The sequence below is a fragment of the Pocillopora damicornis genome, chromosome 8 (assembly GCF_964200805.1).
Source record: "Pocillopora damicornis chromosome 8, jaPocDami1.2, whole genome shotgun sequence".
Lineage (NCBI taxonomy): Eukaryota > Metazoa > Cnidaria > Anthozoa > Scleractinia > Pocilloporidae > Pocillopora > Pocillopora damicornis.
Window position 1 is genome coordinate 2430395 of NC_142677.1, and position 20815 is coordinate 2451209.

The 20815-nt window shown below is 36.6% G+C and overlaps 2 protein-coding genes and 1 non-coding gene across 4 annotated transcripts; 2 read left to right on the forward strand and 1 right to left on the reverse strand.

The window, feature by feature from the left end:
• Nucleotides 1-915: 915 nt before the first annotated feature.
• Nucleotides 916-12835, forward strand: LOC113680556 (uncharacterized). Of its 2 annotated transcripts, none has more exons than XM_027197593.2 (6): nucleotides 916-1188; nucleotides 10541-10683; nucleotides 10821-10894; nucleotides 11154-11297; nucleotides 11659-11853; nucleotides 11990-12835. In XM_027197593.2, the coding sequence occupies exons 1-6, from the start codon at nucleotides 1127-1129 to the stop codon at nucleotides 12209-12211; spliced, it is 840 nt and encodes a 279-aa protein (XP_027053394.2). In that variant the 5' UTR covers nucleotides 916-1126; the 3' UTR covers nucleotides 12212-12835. The 2 variants fall into 2 exon arrangements, with proteins under 2 accessions (XP_027053394.2, XP_027053395.2); XM_027197594.2 differs by lacking the exon at nucleotides 916-1188 and adding an exon at nucleotides 5500-5628.
• Nucleotides 12836-14689: 1854 nt separating this feature from the next.
• On the forward strand, nucleotides 14690-14824 carry LOC113680570 (U8 small nucleolar RNA). Its single transcript, XR_003447088.2, has one exon. It is a non-coding gene; the product is annotated as a U8 small nucleolar RNA (small nucleolar RNA).
• A 494-nt stretch (nucleotides 14825-15318) lies between these two features.
• On the reverse strand, nucleotides 15319-19754 carry LOC113680538 (uncharacterized). Its single transcript, XM_027197573.2, has 8 exons — nucleotides 19491-19754; nucleotides 19267-19393; nucleotides 18693-18786; nucleotides 18104-18273; nucleotides 17589-17731; nucleotides 17426-17471; nucleotides 16572-16723; nucleotides 15319-15985 (listed from the first exon to the last, which is right to left on the reverse strand). Exons 1-8 carry the CDS (start codon nucleotides 19514-19516, stop codon nucleotides 15880-15882), a joined length of 864 nt encoding a protein of 287 aa, XP_027053374.2. The 5' UTR covers nucleotides 19517-19754; the 3' UTR covers nucleotides 15319-15879.
• Between the last annotated feature and the right edge of the window lie 1061 nt (nucleotides 19755-20815).

The window sequence follows — 20815 nt, forward strand, 5'->3', positions numbered from 1 at the left end:
TTTTTTTCTGTATGGTTTTCCATTACGAATTGCAACCATAGACCATATTTACATAAAAAAAATATCAGTTTGAAAGAAGAGGACATGCGTACAAAAATACCGAGATAAATTTACTTGTCATAAATTTTAATTCAAATTTGTACTGCTTTCATGTGTTTTTGTATATATGATGCATCTTTATGAAAGAGGATTCGGTAACCTAGAGTTCTCGTCAATATTCTAAGCTTAAAAATTTATTTAAAATATTCCCTTATAACGATTAGTTCAAAAAATCACAGTAACTGAACGGAATGTATTCAGAATTGGTTCTTTGTCTGCCAGATTGGTTCAATGTGATTATTTCACTCGACAACACTGAACAATCATTTTGTCATGAGAAACTTGAATATTTAAGTATGCCAAAAAATTTTTGAAATATTTAGAGGCTACTGGACAATTAAGAGATTTTTTTCAAGCAATGCTTTTTAACCTCTCCATCTGTAGAATTTTTTTACAGCAGCAAACTTTTATAACAGAAGATAAGCCATGATTACTAAAATGCACAAAATGGTTTTCTGTACTTTAGATCGACTGCAAATATTAAAGATTCATAGAACACAGAAATAACTATTTAAAACCCAGCTTGAATTCTTGATTTTATCATTCTGACGATTGCCGAAGGTGAATTCATATTGTTTGGCATGTTATTAAGATTTTAGACTCAGACAGCGCTCTAAGATTAAAATTCATTTTCGCTACAAGACGCCGATTTTGCGTGACCCAGTTGAGAACTATTGGTAATTAGTAAAACCCCATGTGAATCATTATAGCATTTTAAGTGTCCGTGAAAGCTTATCGTTTGTCGATCTATGATGGAAAAGCCACAATTTCGGCTTTTTAGAATCTATTGAATCATCAAGGGAGTCGTGATATGTAAATTATCACGCCTCACGGGGATACTTATAAATAGATATTATTTACCAGAAGTTCAAGAATAAGTGGGATTGATTTGAGGACTTACACAACGTATAGGCTATCTCAAAGGCTGGACGACAGACTACGTTGATGTTGATGAACGATCGTGAGGGAAAATGATAAATCTTATGCTTTCGGCAAACTGATCTCAGTTCTCTGCTCGATTAATAAGATGGATTACAGTCCCAGAAGAGCATTGTGTCCGAATCAAACACAGCTATTTCCCTGTATCGGGTAAGAAATTCAATTTAGCTGTCATCTTAGCGTCTAATTTTAATTTTCTTTCGTAACTGTTTTTCACTGGAATAGAACGTTGTTCTAAGTGTTGTATCAATTTTTAAAATTTCAACATCTAAAGGCTGGAGAAAGAGGACTCTTCCAGCGCAATCAGTCTCGTATCTTGGCCAGTTCATATTTTTTGCGATAGAAAAATAGTTTTACTTTGAGGTAGACTACGCCTCAAGTATCTGCCAAAAACATCGAAAACATCTGGCGAAATGAATCTCAGCCGACATTGTAACTTTTCTGTTATATTCATCAAAATGTTATAGTATTTCTCCGGTCACTAAGATAAAACAAGTGAACTGCAAATAACCAAGAATTTTCGAAATCATAACAACCGGATTCTCGTATTTCTGGTGATTAACAGAAACGTGATTGCAAATCTTTTAAGTAATTGATTCATTTCTTTACAATTAGTTTTATTTGAGCCTATTTCTCAACGGATGATGCAAACTAATTAATTGCTGTATCCTCCACATTCTGACAAGGCTTAAGATTGCTTTTGCATTCAATGCCAAGCTTGAGATTTTCATTTTCAGCTCATCGATGCAGTTAGGTATGCGCGTGATTAAAAACACAATACATTTACATCATAAGGGTTTTTTTGTTTTGTTCGAGGCGACTCCGTGACTCGACGTTTATCGATATGTGACTCGACTGTTTTATTAAAACATATTCCTGATCACAGAAACGAAGACATAATAACGGTTGTCGAAACGCAGATTATGTCAAAACTGTTGAAAAAGGCTTCCCTCTTACAGTTGTTTATTAATCGCGTTTTATCTTCTCTTGTTTTCATTTTTATTTTGTACACTTCATTTATTTACTTATCAGTTTAATTATCTTTTTATTCATCCTTTTCTTTATCTATTTTTAAGGAGTAGTTGATGGTTGAAAAGAAAAAAATAATAATAGGCCTTACTACATATTTCAGCCGGGATCGTCAAAATATTTTTTCCGAAAATTTTCAAAAAATGTTTAGGATTTTCTCACTTGAAGGTTGATCTGTTGGAAAGATGCTTAAGACCCAGGCAAATAGTTAATTATTAAGACTGATATCACAGAAAACTCTCACGCGTGACTTGTTCGAAAAGCCATGAATATCTCTAAATATCCTCAGATCTTATATATGTCGTGATATTTTCTAACTTTAAGGGGAACCCTCGTTAGAGTATGCAAAAAAAAATTCGGATTGTTGTAGAAAGGACAGATGAACATCGTACCTCATTGAGCATCTGCAGTGTCTCCGATTGGCTGGAACTTTCCCGCCAAAATCATTTCTAAGTAAAAGTTCAGAAGTTGACACTTAGGGACCGATGGGTAATTGTCGCCTGGTTAAGGGGGGGGGGGGGGTTGAGGAGGGCGAGGGGAAAAGGTTAGAGGATTTTGGTTGCGTCACGATGAAATGAATCTGTTCCATCATTTATCGATAAAAAGGAATTGATATACACCGACCATATACCCATGAATTCTTTTCCTTGAGAATTCTACTGCTATCCATAAGTGTTATCTAAAACAATCCGTCTAACGAGCGATTTTTAATTAGTCAGATTAAAGACTTTTCATTTATTTTTAATCAAGTTTCGGAAGTAATCTTGCAATCCATTGGCTTTCCCTTGGTTAGCTCTATGATTGTTGCAAAGCTCGTGCCTATGTCTCAACCAATCAGACGCAAACGTGAAAACAATTACTAAGGGCTCCCTCCTATTTTCCCGCGCTTTTGCGACTTGGCTAATTTTTACTACGGGTTTTCATCGCTGTAAAAGCCCTCATATTAGCATTACGTACCAGTTTCTCTCGGATCATATGATTCAGCTGAAATTAATGACTATGCCCGGCTTCGTGGGGTCTAGTCCGAAAAAAAAAAGAGCGTATTCCCAGAGATTCTTACGTACTACAGCCGAATAAACGGACTGAGGGCTCCTTTCCAAAACCTTCTATGGACGGATAATATAACTTCTTCCACTGATAAATGCAGAGGGATGAACAGGAAAAATATAAGCCGTTAGAAAAGTTTTATCAATGTTTCTGTCTTCTCCGGCACTTCCAAAGGTTGACGTCACTCAGTGAAGCCGAAACTTAGATGATTCAAAACTATTGACAAGAATGGACCCTTCATTGACAAGAAAAATTTATTTTGAAATCTGCAAAATCATTGTTATCTAGCCATGTGAGAAATTTTTGTTTTGAAACTTACTCCTTCACCAAGTAACGTTAGGTATCACAAATTTATATCGTGTTCTTGAGTGAAATCACCTCGGGCCAGCTTTTGCCTATATCCCACGTAAAATGGTCAATCTTAAAAAAATATTGTTCAATTAATCAAAGCGGTATCTTATTGAAAAGTTTTTAAGAGCAAATTAACGGGAACATGCTCTCAAGTTGTAATGTAAGCTTGCTAATTTTTGCAAAAAAACTGCAGTTTGGCTCTTAAAATTAAAAGTCAGTGTAGGCTCTTTAAGTGTTCAGCTTAAAATTATAAACCAAAACGAAATAAAAACAATACAACACAAACGAACTAAATTAGAAAAGATGAGAAAACCGATATGTCTTAATTAATTTCTAGTCGAATTTCGTGGTATTAAAAGGTAGTCACCGCTTTAGGACAAAGGACACCAAACAGTTGAGTGGTTAAAACTGCTACAGGAGGGAAATTAAGTCCTTTACCTGATTTTCGTCATAACATTCGTTTTAAAGATCTTTTTCTTCTATCAACTTGCTTCGGTAGCTGTCTTTCACCTTTACGTGGAAGTGACTAGTAAAGTTATGACCTTTCTATTCGTAGAAGTTTGGCACAAGAACCATGACATTGAGTTATTCATAACATCTGTCTTTGGTCCTAAAAAATCTAGAAAGCATCTCAACTAATCTACAGAATATAGGTAATCATTTTTGATGTTTCGTGCGCTCAACGGGTTGATGGCAGAAAAATTATTCATGAAAGCCTTGAATGTTTTGCGAAAACAAGGAAAGTTTAATATGTTTTTCTTCATTTTCAATATCTAATCTAAGGAAGTCTGTTATTGTAATCAATTAATTTACTAATGTAAAGGAAATTTTTTTTTTATTTTCAGTAAAGAACAATTGAGATCCTCGTTAATATCCCCAAAGAATGGATAGGATAATTTTTCTGCAAATCTCAAAATGATAGCTAGTTACTACATTTGCTTGAAATACAGTGTTTCCATATTGGGAATAGATTTTTTGCTTTTTTTTTCGATCCTAATTGGGCTGGCTTGTGAAATGTGTAGGGAAGAAGATCACATTTTTGTCATTTACGGGTGAATACGGTTCTCCAGATAAACCTGAGAAGTTTGATTCTTGGTCGAAATGTTGCGTAACATCGGAATAAAATTAATGCACCATAGCTTTGGCAGACAAAGCTGATTAATTCCATGAAATTTGAATATCGTCACAGATCATAAGGCAATGATTGTAATGTTTACAGATAAAATCATCATTCCTTTTTTTATCGGCATGCTCATCGTACGCGTTTTAACGGTAAACATACACATCTGAGCAAAGCCGCCTCGCGAAAGGATTCCTTGTATGAGTGAAGTTGAATAATTTATTTCATAATTCGAGCCACGAGCAGGATTCCATCTAAGCTTACGCTAGTGAGGAACAAGTGAGCGCCATTTCGGCGTCTGTGATAAAAGAATCGATTTAGAATGCCATTTTAAGTTAACGAAATGCATCAGAAAGAGTATTTCAGTGGGCAAACTTTTGATATATTCGTGCTTCGGGTCCGATTTCTACTCACGTCGAGTTCATTCTTGTTTTTTCATGTGTACCACTAAAAAACGGAAAAGACTTCAGTCATATCATTCTTTAGTGACCTTATATGGTCAACTAAACTGAGGGAAGAAGACTTTGATCACCAGCGGTGTAAAAACAACGGGGTTTAACGCAAACAATGTTAATATTCATCCATCCCTACTGCACATTTTGACAAGTATTGTATACATTTTGGCTTTTATGTTTTTCTCATTACTCTTCCGGTTATAAATTTAGCGAAGCAAAAGTACGAAAATCCATGTAAAATGCACGGACATGAATTAAAGTGGCACTGCATGCTCCAATACATAACTGAGGAAAAATATAGAACAGAATTAAGACAAAAATTGAAATATTTGTTGAAGCAGACATTTCCGTCTTAGGTGTTTGCCAAATGCAAAATAAGTGAAGAACAAAGCCATGAGCCTTACGCGCTAAATTTAGCACTGGATTGACGTCAGAGAATCGTCAAAATATTATTCATTGGACAGGTTTAAATTGAGCTGCCAAAGAATACAGCTCAAATGAAACTACCTCTTCTGGTAAACGGAGGTACAGTATTGTCCTCTCCAGTTAAAATAGAAAGAAGATGGTTCTTCGCTTCAGGTCGCTCGGGTAAGATTTCTAAAATTCAAAATTGCTCTTTACTTTAATTTTCATGCACTTACGTAACACGATGAGCCACTGGAAACGTTTATGACAACCGAAGCTTTGCAAAAAAAAAAAACATCCTCGTGTTTAGAATTTGATTTGCCTTAGAAATATTAAGATCTACTCGCAAGGCGATTACTATACTGCTTTGTTTACCTCAAAGAACAAAAATCTTCGATGATATATTTTGTAGATTTTGAAGAGATTTTGAGATCGTTATATTGAAAACCGCTAAGAGCATTCAAGTCCATAGCTCGTGAATTTCAGAGAAATTGAAAAGTCGCTCCAGATTTAACAGACACTAAAAGTTATGGAATAAAAATTGAAAAAGGTACACGGATGAATTCGTAAATAGTAAAATTTTGCCGTAAATAATGGAAAATCTATGTAAAGAGATCGTCATTCATTAAAGCTGAAATCGAGTCACGTTCATCGAAATGTTGACTGCCATCTCATTTCAGCGAAAAATAGATTTTTTTTCCTCATTTCGTTGAAAGTCCCCATTCAGTTGTTTTCGAAATTGGTGTTTTTCATTTTTTTTTCCTGCGCAAGTATTAATTCCACTGAAATTCTGAATCGCACACGGAAATATAACCTTCTTAATCTACTAACTGGCAAAACTGAACGAAGCAGACCAGCTTGATGTAAGCGGGTGACATATTTTCTGAAAATGTCTTTTAAAATCGTAAAACGTCAAAATATCAAGTCTGTAAGCCCGCGTACAAGTGCGTCAATGTTCCTACGCGTTTTTATGAAATAATAAATTGCAATATGTATTTCAAGGAAGTAACTTTGTAAATTAAAAAAAAAATGTTGTGTGACTAAACTATCGACAGGAATGCATTTTAATAAACAAGGAATTTAAATTATTTGTTCGGAATAGTTTTTACGCATTAAATCGTGCTCAGAAACATCAACCAAAATGAACATCTACGCTTAAGCGATGTTTGTGAGATTGCAAATCGATCGAAATTTTGCGGGAAAATTTCTTAATGAAAAACACATCGATTACAAGAAGGTGTTGTCTTCATTTGCCGTTTTTACGCTACTGTGACGTCATTCGGTTCGATATTATTCATTGTATTTTAGCTACGTGCAAACTGATCGTGTATTTAACGCTATTTATCAATATAATCAATAATGCCTTGGTTTACGGTTGATATTTAGACAAAGCGTAAGTAGTTGCCGACAGTGTGTTTAGATATTAGGATGAAAGCTTTTTTCCGTAGGACTGTTTAAATGACCTGACAGGTTTGTGCTTCCTTACAATATCCTGTGATATTTATCAACAATTCTGCGCAATTCAAACCGGAAAATTTCACCGGAAGAGTTTTGGGTCCGTTTCAGCGCCTTTTATTTGCTCTTAAGACTGAGGAAGCGAGGTGCCACTCTATGATCGTTAAATTGATCTGATTCCAAGTTCGAACAGCACGTATGTTTTATATTTATCTTAAAATCTCGAATTTTTCGTTTCTGCTAATAAAAAATTTTATAGAAGGGTTTGCTTGACATAAATTTGCGTTGAAGCAAGGCGCTTAAATTAGCCATCACCTCGCGATCATTAGGAAGGACATGTCAAAAGAAAAACTTATTTTTAATTTCGAGACGTTTTTGGAAGAATCTCGATCTATTTTTCGTGTTGAAGTAAATGTCCGCTTATCATTTAGAGTTTACTTTCCTCGGATAATTCAACAAATGCATCCGCCTTGGAGATATATGTTAAATCGAATTGATGAAAAATTTATTTATTAACGAGACAACATTTCAATGTTCACGTAAATTAACGGCGAAACGCCGAGAGCAGCGCGTCATTTCTTTAATTCGTAAAAAATTGACTCTACATAATCAAATTTCTTGTGGTGTTCCACTGATGATTTTATCATTCCGTTAATAGCCCAGGAACACATTGAACATAATTCATTAATGTTTTCTAACGCACAAACGCGTACAAAAAAACATTACCCTCTCTCATTTAAACCGCATTACAGCAATTTTGTCGCTTATCTCAGGCAAGCTGATATGACTCGGATTTCCATTCATATCGTTGTGAAATCCTTAGATGGCGAATTCCGCAAATCTCGATCTTTCCGTAATCTTGAACTTGCGAGATCTCTATGTTTTATGAACGTGCCTCAGTTAATGACATAGTGCAAATGGCACCCTGTTCATCTCGAGTACCTGAAATATCCAAGACTCCGTTATTGGCCGACACAAAATTCAAATCCCTTTCGAGCTTCTAGAAATCGTACACCTGTTATTTGGTACTTAACCAATATCAACGAGAGGGAAATCTTGTGTGAATGAGCCTTTGTGACGAATTTGTAAGCATCCACAAAGTTTTCATCTTATTGTTCTTGGCTACTTGGTTGCATTGTATTAAATCACATTACTGATTCAGTCATGTCCACAAAAAACGTACTTCTATCATTTATTTTAAGGTGGTACGATACAAAAAAAACGCAATTTTTGTTGAAAATGAGTCCATTTTTTTCTCATTTGATTTCACCTCTAAAGGCTTTTGTTTAATCGTCCCAAATGTCTTTTTGCGAATAATTTGTAATAAAATAGTAATAAAATGCAATTTCTAAGGCACTGTTGTTCCGTTGCCATGGAAACGTATTTTTAAATGCGTCCTTTTAGGGCCTAAAAGTGCGATTTCCACCCAGGCCAAAGCAAACTGATTGCATCTTGAGTAATCTATTGGGAGACTGGGGCCCAACAATGACTTTCAGCCTCGTTTTGATATGTTTCGGTGAACGGCCGTTATTATCAATCATTTAGTTAGGAATTTTCGCAAGTGAGAGAGCTTCAATCATCAAAATGGCGAAATTTTTGTCTCAGAGACGTAAGAAGCGTAAATTTTATGGAAATCGCTTTACAAATAGTTCAAGAATTAACGAAGAAGAGTCGATTGCTGTCGAAAGCACTTCGAGTGGGATACGTGAATCCACAGATGGCATTTCACATGATCAAAGCGAAGCGAAGGAATCTTCGGCTTCGTATCGAAAGCTTCAATCAACTATATCAAAGGTCTGTTGAGCTGCACAATCTCAGGTACACTGAATTTTATGGGGATGGGGACAGCAAGAGTTTTTCCAGGATAAAGAATATTTATCAAGATGCTGGAATTTTAGTGGAAAAGAAAGAATGCATCAGTCACGTGCAGAAGAGGGTTGGAACTGCACTTCGCAAATTAAAGCGTGACAATCCAGGCCTTGGAGGCAAAGGGAAACTCACAGACAATCAAATCGATAAACTGCAGAACTATTATGGCATTGCCATAAGGTCCAATGTTGGAAATTTGGCTGGAATGAAGAAAGCTATCCATGCTAGCCTCATGCATTGTGCCTCAAGTGAGGCATGCCCACTTCATGACCACTGCCCAACAGGTAATGCAAGTTGGTGCAAGTATCAAAAGGACAAAGCCAACCATAAAAATCTCTTTAAGCATGGACCTGGCCTTTCTTTACCTGTTATTGCCAAGCTAAAGCCTGAATATATTCGACTTAGTGAGAACAACTTGCTGCAGAAGTGCTTACATGGCAAGATGCTTACATGGCAAAGGATTCCAAAAGAAATTTATGTTGGAAGAGAGACATTGGAATTAGGACTTTATGATGCTGTTTCTTATTTTAATATTGGTTCAATTAGTATAATTAAGCTTTTCCAAGCCCTTGGTATTCCTCCTGGAAAATATACCAAGGATGGGTTTCAGACTCCAAGACCAGCTTAGAGTTAATATTGCACAACATAAAAGCAAAGCTACTACCAAGAAGCGATACAAAGTGATTAGGGACCTTAAAAAACGAAAAGATGATCATAATAAGCAAACTGAAGGTGTCAGCTATGGCCTTGGTCAGTTTTGAACAGTTTAATTCATGGAAACTGTGTTTAAGTCTTGAAAAAATCAGTTTAGAAACTTTAAACCAGTTTTCTCTCAATTTTGAATTTTGTGAAACTACCGACACTCTAACAAAGATAACTTTCCAGGGTTTTATTCAATTCTTCTCATTTTTGGAGTGAGAGATCTCTGTATATTTTTGCATGCAATGAACTAGAAACATGTACTTAGGTGCATCTTTTGTTGTTAAATGACCAAAATGAGATTGCTTATCTTATCAATTCCTGAAAGTTGTTGTGTTTTCTTTAATATTTTCCATTCTATATGACTGAGAGGTGTTTTGGTAGTTCATTGCATGCAGGTGCATGTGAAGATCATTGTCTAAAAATTTTGTGAATTTTTAATCTAATGTTTAAGAGATATGACTGTTCTTGTTCAGGTGCCTACTGGGAGGCATCATTTGCTAATTCTCAGCAGCAATAATAAAATATCAAGTCAAAAACTGCAAAAATATAGTTGTCTCCATGTGTCATCTCAGGTGACATAGATAACTTTTTGTAAAACAACATATGAAAAAATGTTGATTTTTTGAGGGTTGTACCACCTTAAGAGAAGAAGGGAAATCTTGTTCATCAACCACTTAAAGGAATTTATAATTTAGAGTCGGTAGAGATCTGGGATTTCGTTAGTTCTACTTCACTCCCCGATTAGTCCAGAGAAAACGCGTGCCACCCTTTCGACCAATCAGGCTTAACCTAAAGACGATCGCCACTTGTACACTCACGTTTTTCCGCCCTTATGGCAAGTCACATGTATTTTTTTTGGATTCTCATCTGTTCCCAGCGATACTTCTTTTTTTCAACAACCCATCAATCTTTGGCTTTGGTTTCACAACATTTCTCTTTCTCCATTTATGTGAGATTAATTTTTGTTCAAAATTATAAAGTTAAAATATTGATATCCCGGGAGAGCGCCCTGTAAAGGTACGACTTTTAAGACTTTAATTCAATCTATTTTCCTCCATTTTATTCAAAGATTTCCAAGCTGGTCGTTTGAAGACTGGGCCCAGTTTGAGCTTGATACTTTGGAAGACATTTTCAAGAGATCAGACTGGCAAGAGAGAGCCCTGAAACCTGCTCTATCCTCCATTCTCGCCCCAGCCCTCTGCGCTGTTTACGGTAAGCATGTAATGGGGAGATAAGCAGGGAATAGAGACTAGGAATCAGTTCTTTATAAACGATTATTTAAAGTATCGTATTCATTGAGTATATCATCAAATAGAATTTTTTTTGCAACACTTTATTTGTTCTTTCAGCGACATATGGGGATAACGAAATCTCGAATCTCGATGATGACCGAGTCGTTTGGGATCGACAATACACACTTAAGGTTGGTTAAGTCAGTTCTCGTAAACTGTTGAATAATCACCAAATCAAAAGAATCATAGATAAAAAAATAAAAAATAAAAAACAAAAAAAGAGGAGAACTATGAGGGAACGAGAATGTATCGATTATTTATTGATTTGTCACTAAGCCCTATTAGAGGTCGTGGAACCAGCATGCAATCATGCATTCTTCCTAAATTGAAGCAGATCGATAAGACATGACTCGACTATAAAATGATTTACCACGATCTTTTTTTCCACAGGATTTATCCAGCATTAAAGTTAAGATACAGAGAGCGGATAGTCCCAGCTCCCCGAGCGATAGCTTTTTCTTTCCAATTACGGATGACCGCGAGAGGTCTCGGTCACTGGAATTACTCTACCCGCCGATTGCAAACATAGTTGAGGTAAAGCACACACTAGCGACGTAGCTTTCATAATTGGTCTAGATCAATCGAGTTAAACTCACAAAAATGTAAGGCAGAGACATTGGGAAGATTACCAATCATGTTTTTAGGTAAGAAATCAAGATATGAAAGAGTTCCCTTTCCTTGAAATGGCTTTGAAGTGACATGGTAGGAGACACGTTACCATGTAACGCGCGTGCAAAAAAAAAACACGCATGTAAGAGCGCTTTTCCTTTTGGGAAAATCAAATGACCTTTTCAAGCAGAGGGCTTCGAGCTTTATTGAAAAAAAAAAAAGAGAGAAAAACTGACTCGAATAGCAAGCCATGAACTTATCTGTTCCTTTTGTCTTCTCTTGGTAGACCAAAGAAAAACTGCATCCTCCCTGTGATTCCGGAAGGTCCTCGCCAATATTTGTTTCTGGGTACGAAGCAGAACGACAAAGAAACGACATCAAGCAGTTCGGACGAGAAGTGGCGTCTAAGCTTGCTGAGAGAAGAGCTGAATACGCGAAACGAAGAGCGAGTCAGATTCATGAAGAAAGGGAAATAATCGAGGTAATACTCTCTCGTTTTAACACCAAATTCTCCTCACTGATCTATGGAAAAAATGTATAACAGTTGGAGGAGAGAATTCAGTTTTAATCTATAGATCTTGGCTAGTTAATCAGTATGACCTGTTTTTTTCCGACAGCGTAACATAGAAGAAGCAGTCAGAAACAAAGCGAAGCAGTTGCAAGAGGCGGACCACTTAGAGAAGGACGGTTCGTTCCTAAAAGAAAGGCGAGCCAAACTATGGAGAAGATGTGCCAACATGGCGGAAATTTTAGCGAAAGAAGAAACAGAGGCCACGCTTTGGCAGAACAAATATAAAGAAGCTATTTCAGTCGCATCCGGGTGTTTCATGTTTTTTTAAGCAGACCAGTTTGCAGAGGATTAACTGTAGCCTCAGCGAAGGACGCCACGGTTCACGGAGAGATGACAACGAGTCTTCCTGCCTCGACGGGGCGGTCCGGCTCAAGAGCGATGCTAATCCAAGAGGGAAGGTACTCGCGAGACTGAGGCTGCTCACGAGAGTGAGGTTGCTTGCGAGAACGAAGGATGTCAAGAGGAGAGCCGACCGCGCGAACTGAGCCGATCTCAAAATTGTGCACGAGTACGAGGCCAGTCACGAGAACGAGGCTTTCACGTAAAAGAAATAGCCGATTGGCCGGCACATCTTTACACATACGTGTAAATTCAAAAATTTTTAATGACTTTTTGATAATTTTTAAACGGCCGTTGACAAATACAAACATTAATGAGGAAAAACTTACTTTTTGAGGCCAGCTTTTTAAATTGAATTTCCTGGATCTGATTCCAAGAGTGACGATGCCTACATGGCTTTTTCTTTTTATAAATTCCTGGTCAGAAGTTTTGCCTTTTATTCAGTCTAATGATGGAAATATTTCTAGTTATAGTATTAAATTACCATGCTTCTATCTTTTCACGATGAATGTAAAAACAAAAACCACCGGAATAAAAAGAATATGTAAATGAACCTTCCTGTAATGTCTCAGCGGACCCGACGCGTTGGAAGCAATTTGATATTCTTATCTACATGTCTTAACGAAATGATTATAGATTTAACAATCTACAGGAAAGGGAATGAGGTCTTCATTACCCGAAATTAGTCAAAAATTGCGCTAATGTTATCCTGGGCTCCATATCAGCGTGAGGGGACTATTTACTTAATACGCTTGGCGATGATGTTCAATTTGTGTCACGAGTACATCAAATTTCAAATTTCTGATCAGAATTTCCGTATTCTTGAATGCCTGTGATGATGAAATAAATCCACAACTATCAAGCTGTCGGAAGTTGGAAAAAGACGATACGTACATAGGCCTACAAATGAAATTAATCGTTTCAGTTCGTTCTTACCAGTCACATAATCATATAGGCGACCCGTAGATCAATTACAATTACCTATTACCTACAAATTTATCTCAAAGGAGGTTTTATCTATTTTTACTTTTTCTTTTCGTCTTCCCCCAAAATTTCTAAAGTTTAAATATCATTGTACACGAGGGTGTTTATAATTGTTTCAGGAATAGCGCAACTTGTGCTAAAAATAGTCCCACAGGAAGCGATAAAAGACAGCTGACTCTTTTAAAATTTCTGCTTGGCATACAGTGCAAATTAAAAACCTTTCCGTCTGCGTCAAGCCGTTTTATTTTTAAAATATAGCGCTTTTTTTATTTTGCATAAGTAGAGAACAAGGAATTTTTGCTATTTTTTAAAAGGGTTTTACCTTGGTCTATGGGAAAAGCAAACGAAATTAGTATTCATGGATGCCTTTTCCATTAACACAAATTTTATCGTTGAAAAAAAAACGGAAAAAAATCGAGCGTAGAAAGTGACAAGAGGCGTGGGGATAGTGGACAAGGGCTACACACTCGTCAATCCTCCCTCCTCGATTGCTCGGCTCTTTAAATCCGGGTTTAAACTAAACACTCGTTAGACGCTGAAGCAAGGCCAACGATAGGATGTGGATTTAAACGTGATTATATCCCTCAGTGTAGCCTTTATTTCGCCGTGGAAGGGATTCAAATGATTAATGTTGGCAAGTTTGAAAGATGAAGTCCTAAATACTTGACGCACTGAAAAATAAATGGCCATCGTAGTACCTTTTCGTGTTATCCGCTTTTTACGTCATTTAGTCCTTCACTAAAAATTCTCTTGCGACGGCTTTCATAGGGGTGGACTTTTTGCAGATGAACGATGGTGTTACGCGGTGGATCCTAAGGGATTCACGCGCGTTAGTTTGGTCGCGCGTGAAAGAAGGAAAAGGTAATTGTGCACACAAACGAAGCAAAGAACCACAGCACTTACGACTAAGGTTTTTCTTACTAGGAGTATAAGTCAAAGAATAGCGACGCTGATATTTCATGGTGGGCGGGAAACGCTACGTTTTGCAAACCAATATAAGTTGCGCTAAATGTGTTCTACGCCCACACGGTAGGCGTTGAGGGCGAAATGAAATGAAATTAATTCATTAATGCCTTAGCTTTTACCCTTGTAGTCTTTTTTTTTTTTTTTTGCTCATCATGTAAAAAAAGGAATATTTATTATTCTGATTAGGACAGAGAGAGGGAGAGAGAGTGGGAGAGAGAAAGAGAAGGATTTATCTGCGCATGCGTATTGTAAAAATCTCTTAACATCACTGCGTGTTCAATAATATCGCGTCTTTCGGAAATTCTCGCGATTTCTATTTGCTAATAACGTAACCCAGAGCTGATAGTGTGAATTTGACAAACAAAATACATTTTTATTTATTTCGCTAGATTTATGCACCCCACAAGTGGCAGTTTGGCTGGGCAATAAAATATCTTGAGAGCACGAGACTTCTTTATCATCAGTTAGGGTGATCCTTACCTGTAGTCCTTCGGGACACAGTGAGGAACGTGATGAGAGAGAGGGAATGATTCTTCGTGAGTTAAACCTCTCGGCCCTGATGGCTGCAACACCATCAGAGGCTACCTCTGACCCCTACTGATGTCTCTCCAACACGATAATATAAGAGTAAATCAGTAAAAAAGAAACTTCATGCGACTCGACGATCGAGCTCACAAGTTCTCCATCGTTCTTGCTAAACTGACTCAAACGACAGTGCTGTACCTCGCAGTATATAGGGCGCCTGTCACGTATGAACTTAATAACCGCCTTGCTTATCACAGTAAAGTCCGAATGTCTAATGTACGATTCCTCGGGGAAGAAAACATTTTTATTCGTTCCGCGCCCGTGAAAAAAGAAAACGAAAAACATCTTTGTTTAGTATTAGCTTAACAGATACCATCCCTTTTAATCCTCTCAATTCCCGTCGATCTTTTTTCCTTCTTAGTTCATTGTAGTCCGTTTAGTGTTGTATAATCCAACGGCGCCAATATTTCGTTTTGTCATTCAAGGTTAAGGAGTTTTCCAAGCTACAATTTAAAAAACTCCTTTGAGCTACGATATAATGCTACGCAGATCAAGCTAACATTGTTCATATCATCTAGATTTTATTTAACATTTCTAAAGAGAAGTAAAAATAAATACTTTACAAAATTTTCTTTGTTCACTAATAATATACATAAGAATATATATTAAATATATTCACAAATGTTTCGCATATTTGTAAAATTTGATTCACTAGATCAATATTTACATTAGTGACCTATTCAAATCAACTGAGAAACCGTACAATAAACCTTTAATAAGAATGTGTTTGCTACATCAGTATTTGTTTGCATCTAAAATACCTCAACGAATACAGAGAAATTGCTAAATTTTTGTGAAGATAGAATAGTGTCTCATTAGCTCAGCTCAATAATAATTTGAGTGATCTGTTGTAGGGTGGGAATCTTCTCCCACTGGAAGTGAATTATCCCATCTTGTCAAAATCACCAGAAAGTACAACGCTCATCACTCTCTGTCTGAGTGTCCAGTCTTGGATCTCCTTACTGCAGTTCCATGTCTCCTTACAGCAGTTCCATGTCTGATCCACTCTTAGCCTAGGGATTAGTCCACAAGATGACTGTAGAACACACTAGGTGATTTTTACTATGACACAATACATGTCTTTGAATCAACTACTGCGTCTGCATCATCACTGTCTAACCTTGGGATTCCATCCAGAAGCTGTAGGTGAGGCAAAATTCTAAATACCCTGAAAAAAGGAAAGAGCGTTTTCATATTAGCTTCCTAGATTCATGATATCTTTAGAAACACCTTCACAATCTTATATAAAAACTCAAAACAGATCAATGCAAAATTACTTCTTGTTTCATGTGTTAATTCTGTGAATAATTTTCATAGCATTTTTTGACAGATCAAGGGCATTAAAACTGCACCTTAATGCTTGATGCATTAAATTACAGGTGATCAGCAAGAATCCTAGTACCAGAGGAAATTTGTCTGCAGGAATATGGCTCATCAAGGGGAAAGAACTGAGAGAACTGAGCCAACACAAGATAAATAGCGAGTCTCTTCACAAAAAGAGACCAGTCATGAGAATGAGGTTTTTACGTAATTGAATTAGATGGTGTGATCTTGGCCAGGACATGGTTGAGAAAAAAAAACCTGACCACTTTGCAGGTCAAAACACTAAACCAAAATGATGAAACAATAAAAAGACTTGAGCAAGTAAAAAGGAAAGAATTTGAATGAAATTTCTTCAGTATTCAGATTGGCCAAGTCTGTGTAGGTGACAAAGAAACAGAAATTACACTTAAAAAGGTTAAAAAATAACTTACTGCTGTCTGTAGTTTGGCTCCAACTCCACAGGATTCCCTTTAAGGACTAATGATTGAATTGTGGTTTTTCTCAATAGATCCAGACCCTTTAAACTTTCCACATTATTTTGTTGCAGCGATAAGTGAAGCAGCATGGGAGCCCTGGGAAGTTTCTAGGAAACAACAATAATTGTGTCAGAAATACAGATAAAGAGTTAAAGAATCTGCAAGTTGCACCTATAACTTAACCCTTTACAGGGCTCGAAATTAGTACTCACAAACTCGCGAAATGCGAGTGGTTTTTCGAAGTTGCAAGTCTAAAAAATATCCTCTAGCAAACATTTGCAAGTACTGGTATTTTTCCAGTAGAATTTCAATTAAAAAATTAACGCTGAAAATGGCTGCATTGAAAAGTTGCTAGTTAGGTTCCTTCTTTTGCTAGTAAAAAAAAATCTTACTAGCAAAACTTTGCTAGTAGACAAAAAAGTTAAGTTCGAGCCCTGCTTTACAACCTAACATCAGTATGCATTCTCTCTATAATGTTCTCTATAAATTTCACAAGGCACTGACAAGGAGAATTAGTATGATGATCAAGAACTTCAAAGAATTTTTTTTTTGTCCCATGCTTGTGACAAGACAAAAACCATCTTTCTCTAAGAACTTCTCTGTTGCTAACCATCTCCTTTATTCTTGTGACCATGGTGTTTCACCTGGGTGGTATTATAGGGAGATACCAGATGCTAGTGAAAGGGTTGATCGCTTGTGGATATTTCACTCATAAAAGTGAAGGAGAGTGGGGCAATTTGGATGTACATCAAAATAATGAATAAATTATCTAAAATACATTAAGAGGAATAAACATTCTCAAGACCTACCCTTAAATCAGTAATGAAATTTCTCTGCAGGTAAAGATGTGAACATCTGAAAAAAAAAATTGTGATAACTTTAGACAACATCAATCTAAAATTTATGTTGAAATACTATAACCCAGGTTCAGTCTACCAGGAAGAACAATAAAGAATGTCCAACTTGACCCACCTCGGAAGGAGAACACTGCTCAAATCTTGTATAGAATTTTCCATAAGCTGCAAATTTTCACATCTTAAAAGCCTTCTAAGGACCCGCAGAAATTCTTTCTTTTGATAAGGATGCCCTAAATCTTGATATGATAAATTTACAGACTGAAAAAACAAAAACAAAAAAATTTCATTACAACAAATAGAGGGTGTAAGTTTTAAAGGAAACTGGGGTTTTGCATCAGTGGAGATTATTGCAAGGTAATTTGATTTTATTAACTGGGTTGATAACCTAAATAATTTGGCTACTTTAAAGAGTTTCTAAAGCTAACATTTCAGTTGAATGACAAAGGCCTAACACCTAACATGTCAGCTTCAGAAACTCTTTCTAGTGGCCAATTTACATGATCAACTCTTCAGTTGACAAAACTAAATTAAAATTCTTTACAGGCATCCAAATACTACAACAGGTTGAGATGTTCCACAACAGAAAATGTACGTATAAGTTAAGTGAGCATATATTGGACACAAATTTACCTCAGCATTTTCCCAGTTTTCCATCTTGTTCTTGTAGTTTCGTATTCTTTTTGGTTTGCTCTTTCTGAGGGGTACAGCAATTCTGAATTCTTCATTATCAGATTCCTCTAATTCTTCTTTTTCTTGCTCATGCACTTTACGAATATTCTCTACTTTGAATCCTTGAGGTGCTGGAGAAGATCAAAGGGTTTTAGATTAAGCTTGTGTATTGGAACAAGCAAAATTGAAAATCACACCAGTTTGCATAAATTTTCAGGGGCTGGAGATAATGGAAATGTTATATGTTGAAGGAGGTGGGTTAAGTAGGGGGCAGGGATGATAAAATTAGAAGGAATTCATTTTATTTCACATGCTTTTATTCAATCCTGTGAACTGACTTTGGTCAGGATATCATTCCCCAGTCATGCGGAAAAAAAACCCAATGGGGAAGGGAACAATAAATCAATTAAGACCAAAATATTTCAGAACTATCTTCTTGCATATGGTGTAAAGATCCGCTGTCTCGGACCTCCTTGAAACTGTTTCAAATGTATTAGGAAAATCGAGTTATCTTCGTTTAAAACATGACATGGCAGTTTGAATTACTTACTCCTTCTGACTCTCGGAGACCTTAGCATGTTTCCTTTAACATCCATGTCTTCCAGTTCATGCCATTTGCTGTATCTGTATTTGGACGAAGGCAACTGGTGAAAAGAAAAAACAAACACATTAAAATCCAACTAACGGGAAATAAACGACTCTTTCGTAGCGGACTAATAATTCATCGGCAGTGCGCCCCAAGTCACAAAGTCTGAGCTGTTTCTATGAGTGCACTTGAGGCGTTTCAATACAACAAAAGGTTCCGAAGGCAGCTCAATGACCGGAAAATTTCGCTACACAATACTACGTCGCTTCAGATGAAGGTTAATACAGTACGCAAGTTTAAAAGATAATTCGAGATCTATCCAGAAGTACGTCTTAAGGATTTTTATGTTCGCGGGAGCCATCGTTTTGCCGCGAGTTTGTATACAAACAGGCAGTTCTTCTCTACTTTCTCCAAAACTACCCATTTGTATGCATGATTCTCGTCGAATAAGTCATCTGAAGGGCTTGAAAATGCAGTGAAATGTTCCTTTAAACTAAATGTGAAAAAAAGATAATTTATTGAGATAAATTTCACCCACCGGCAAAGCATCCTCAGCTTCGTAGCTGAAATGTGATCGCTTTACATGAGTTTCTTCTTGTGCTTCATGAACTGTTAGGACCACAACCGGCACAGAGGTATAAACTTCTCCCTCATCTCGGGACGATCTGTGGTATAAAGAAGGAGAAGTGGTTAAATCGAGGTTTTTCCTGCTCACACAGCATACCAAATACCAAAGAAAATAAAAATAACACAATCACTCACTCGTCTGCCATTATCGGGACGGTCATCTTGGAAACAAGTAGAAGCTTCGAGGGTTATCAATAGTAAGTACACATAATTTCACAGCATCATCGGGCTTATCTTCAGCTAATAATGAACTCGTAGGAATCTGAAGTCAGCAAAGATCTACTCGATGTAAAAAGGACAGGAAATTTGAGCTTGTAGTCATTCGTGGAGATCAAAATTGCGTTTGATCACTGGAGCGAGAGCTTTGTCGTAATCCTTCACTGTATGAGCCTTTGTGACGTAAATTACCTAGCAACACGGTAAATAAACAAGTACTTCGTGGCTTTGTTCGTCGTTAGAGGTCAGCCTAATCTCCCGTTTATTGGCGTATGAATCTATTGTTTTGTGGGTGTCTGGGATTTTGTTTGTATCGCTGCTCGGCTACACAGGAAGGTTTGCGTAACTAGGCATAGCAATGAAATAATTTAAAACTTTTAGATCGGACGGTGGCGACAGCAGAAAGTTTCGCTTGAAACCGCAACGCGCTAACGTTTTTTATTTCTCTTGATATTTAGCTGACTTCAAATGCAATATCTTCGTAAGATTTTTGTTTGCAGCCTCTTGAAATCAAAGTAATTCACAACGCTGCACAGTTATGTAAAGTATGGCGTGACGAGGAAATAATATTGGCGAGTCACACTTGATCAAGCTGTGACCTATTTCGTCGTTTTTCATCGCTTTCGTTTTTCTCCGTACCATGCGTGTTTGCGCTAATCAACGAACTTTCTTAAGTCTTTTTAATTCCTTTTCCTCTTACTTTCTTTTTTTCTCTTCGTTTGGAGAGAAAGATCTCTGACGCCAAGTTTTAGTGATACAATGAAAGTAGTCTCTCTTGCTAGAGACTTAACAAGTTACAACCTCATCAACTTAAAATTTTCAAGTATGATGGACAAGAAATTTAGCATTTATTTTTCTCTTTTACGCTTTTTATCACTCTCCCTTTTTTTTTTTAGAACCTGTACATTTTGATGCAGGGAAAGGGGGAGGGAAGGCAGACGCACATATAACATTTACAAAACAAAAACTGAGTTCTTTTTTTTTCTATTTATTTTTGTTTTTGTTTTTTTTACTTATAAACAAAACGAAAAATTAAAATCTAACGATAACATTTTATGCTATTGGGTTCTTTCAGAAGTCTACATATGCTCCTGGCACTTTTTAATATTTAAAAACTACTCAATAGTACAATTAAAGCGTTTTTCTAAAATACAGCCCCTGGAAGAATCCATACTCTAAAAAAAATTCCAGTGGTGCCATATTCAGTATACCAACGAAGAAAAAAAATATGGAAAAAAAGTTCC

Coding starts and splice junctions, on each gene's coding strand:
- LOC113680556 (XM_027197593.2), top strand. CDS start 1,127: ATGGATTACAGTCCCAGAAGAGCATTGTGTCCGAATCAAACACAGCTA. Junction 10,895..11,153: donor ATCGACAATACACACTTAAG/GTTGGTTAAGTC, acceptor TTTTTTCCACAG/GATTTATCCAGCATTAAAGT. Junction 11,854..11,989: donor AAGAAAGGGAAATAATCGAG/GTAATACTCTCT, acceptor TTTTTCCGACAG/CGTAACATAGAAGAAGCAGT.
- LOC113680538 (XM_027197573.2), bottom strand. CDS start 19,516: ATGACCGTCCCGATAATGGCAGACGA. Junction 19,394..19,490: donor GTCCCGATAATGGCAGACGA/GTGAGTGATTGT, acceptor TTTATACCACAG/ATCGTCCCGAGATGAGGGAG. Junction 17,472..17,588: donor AGCAGTGTTCTCCTTCCGAG/GTGGGTCAAGTT, acceptor TTTTTTTTTCAG/ATGTTCACATCTTTACCTGC.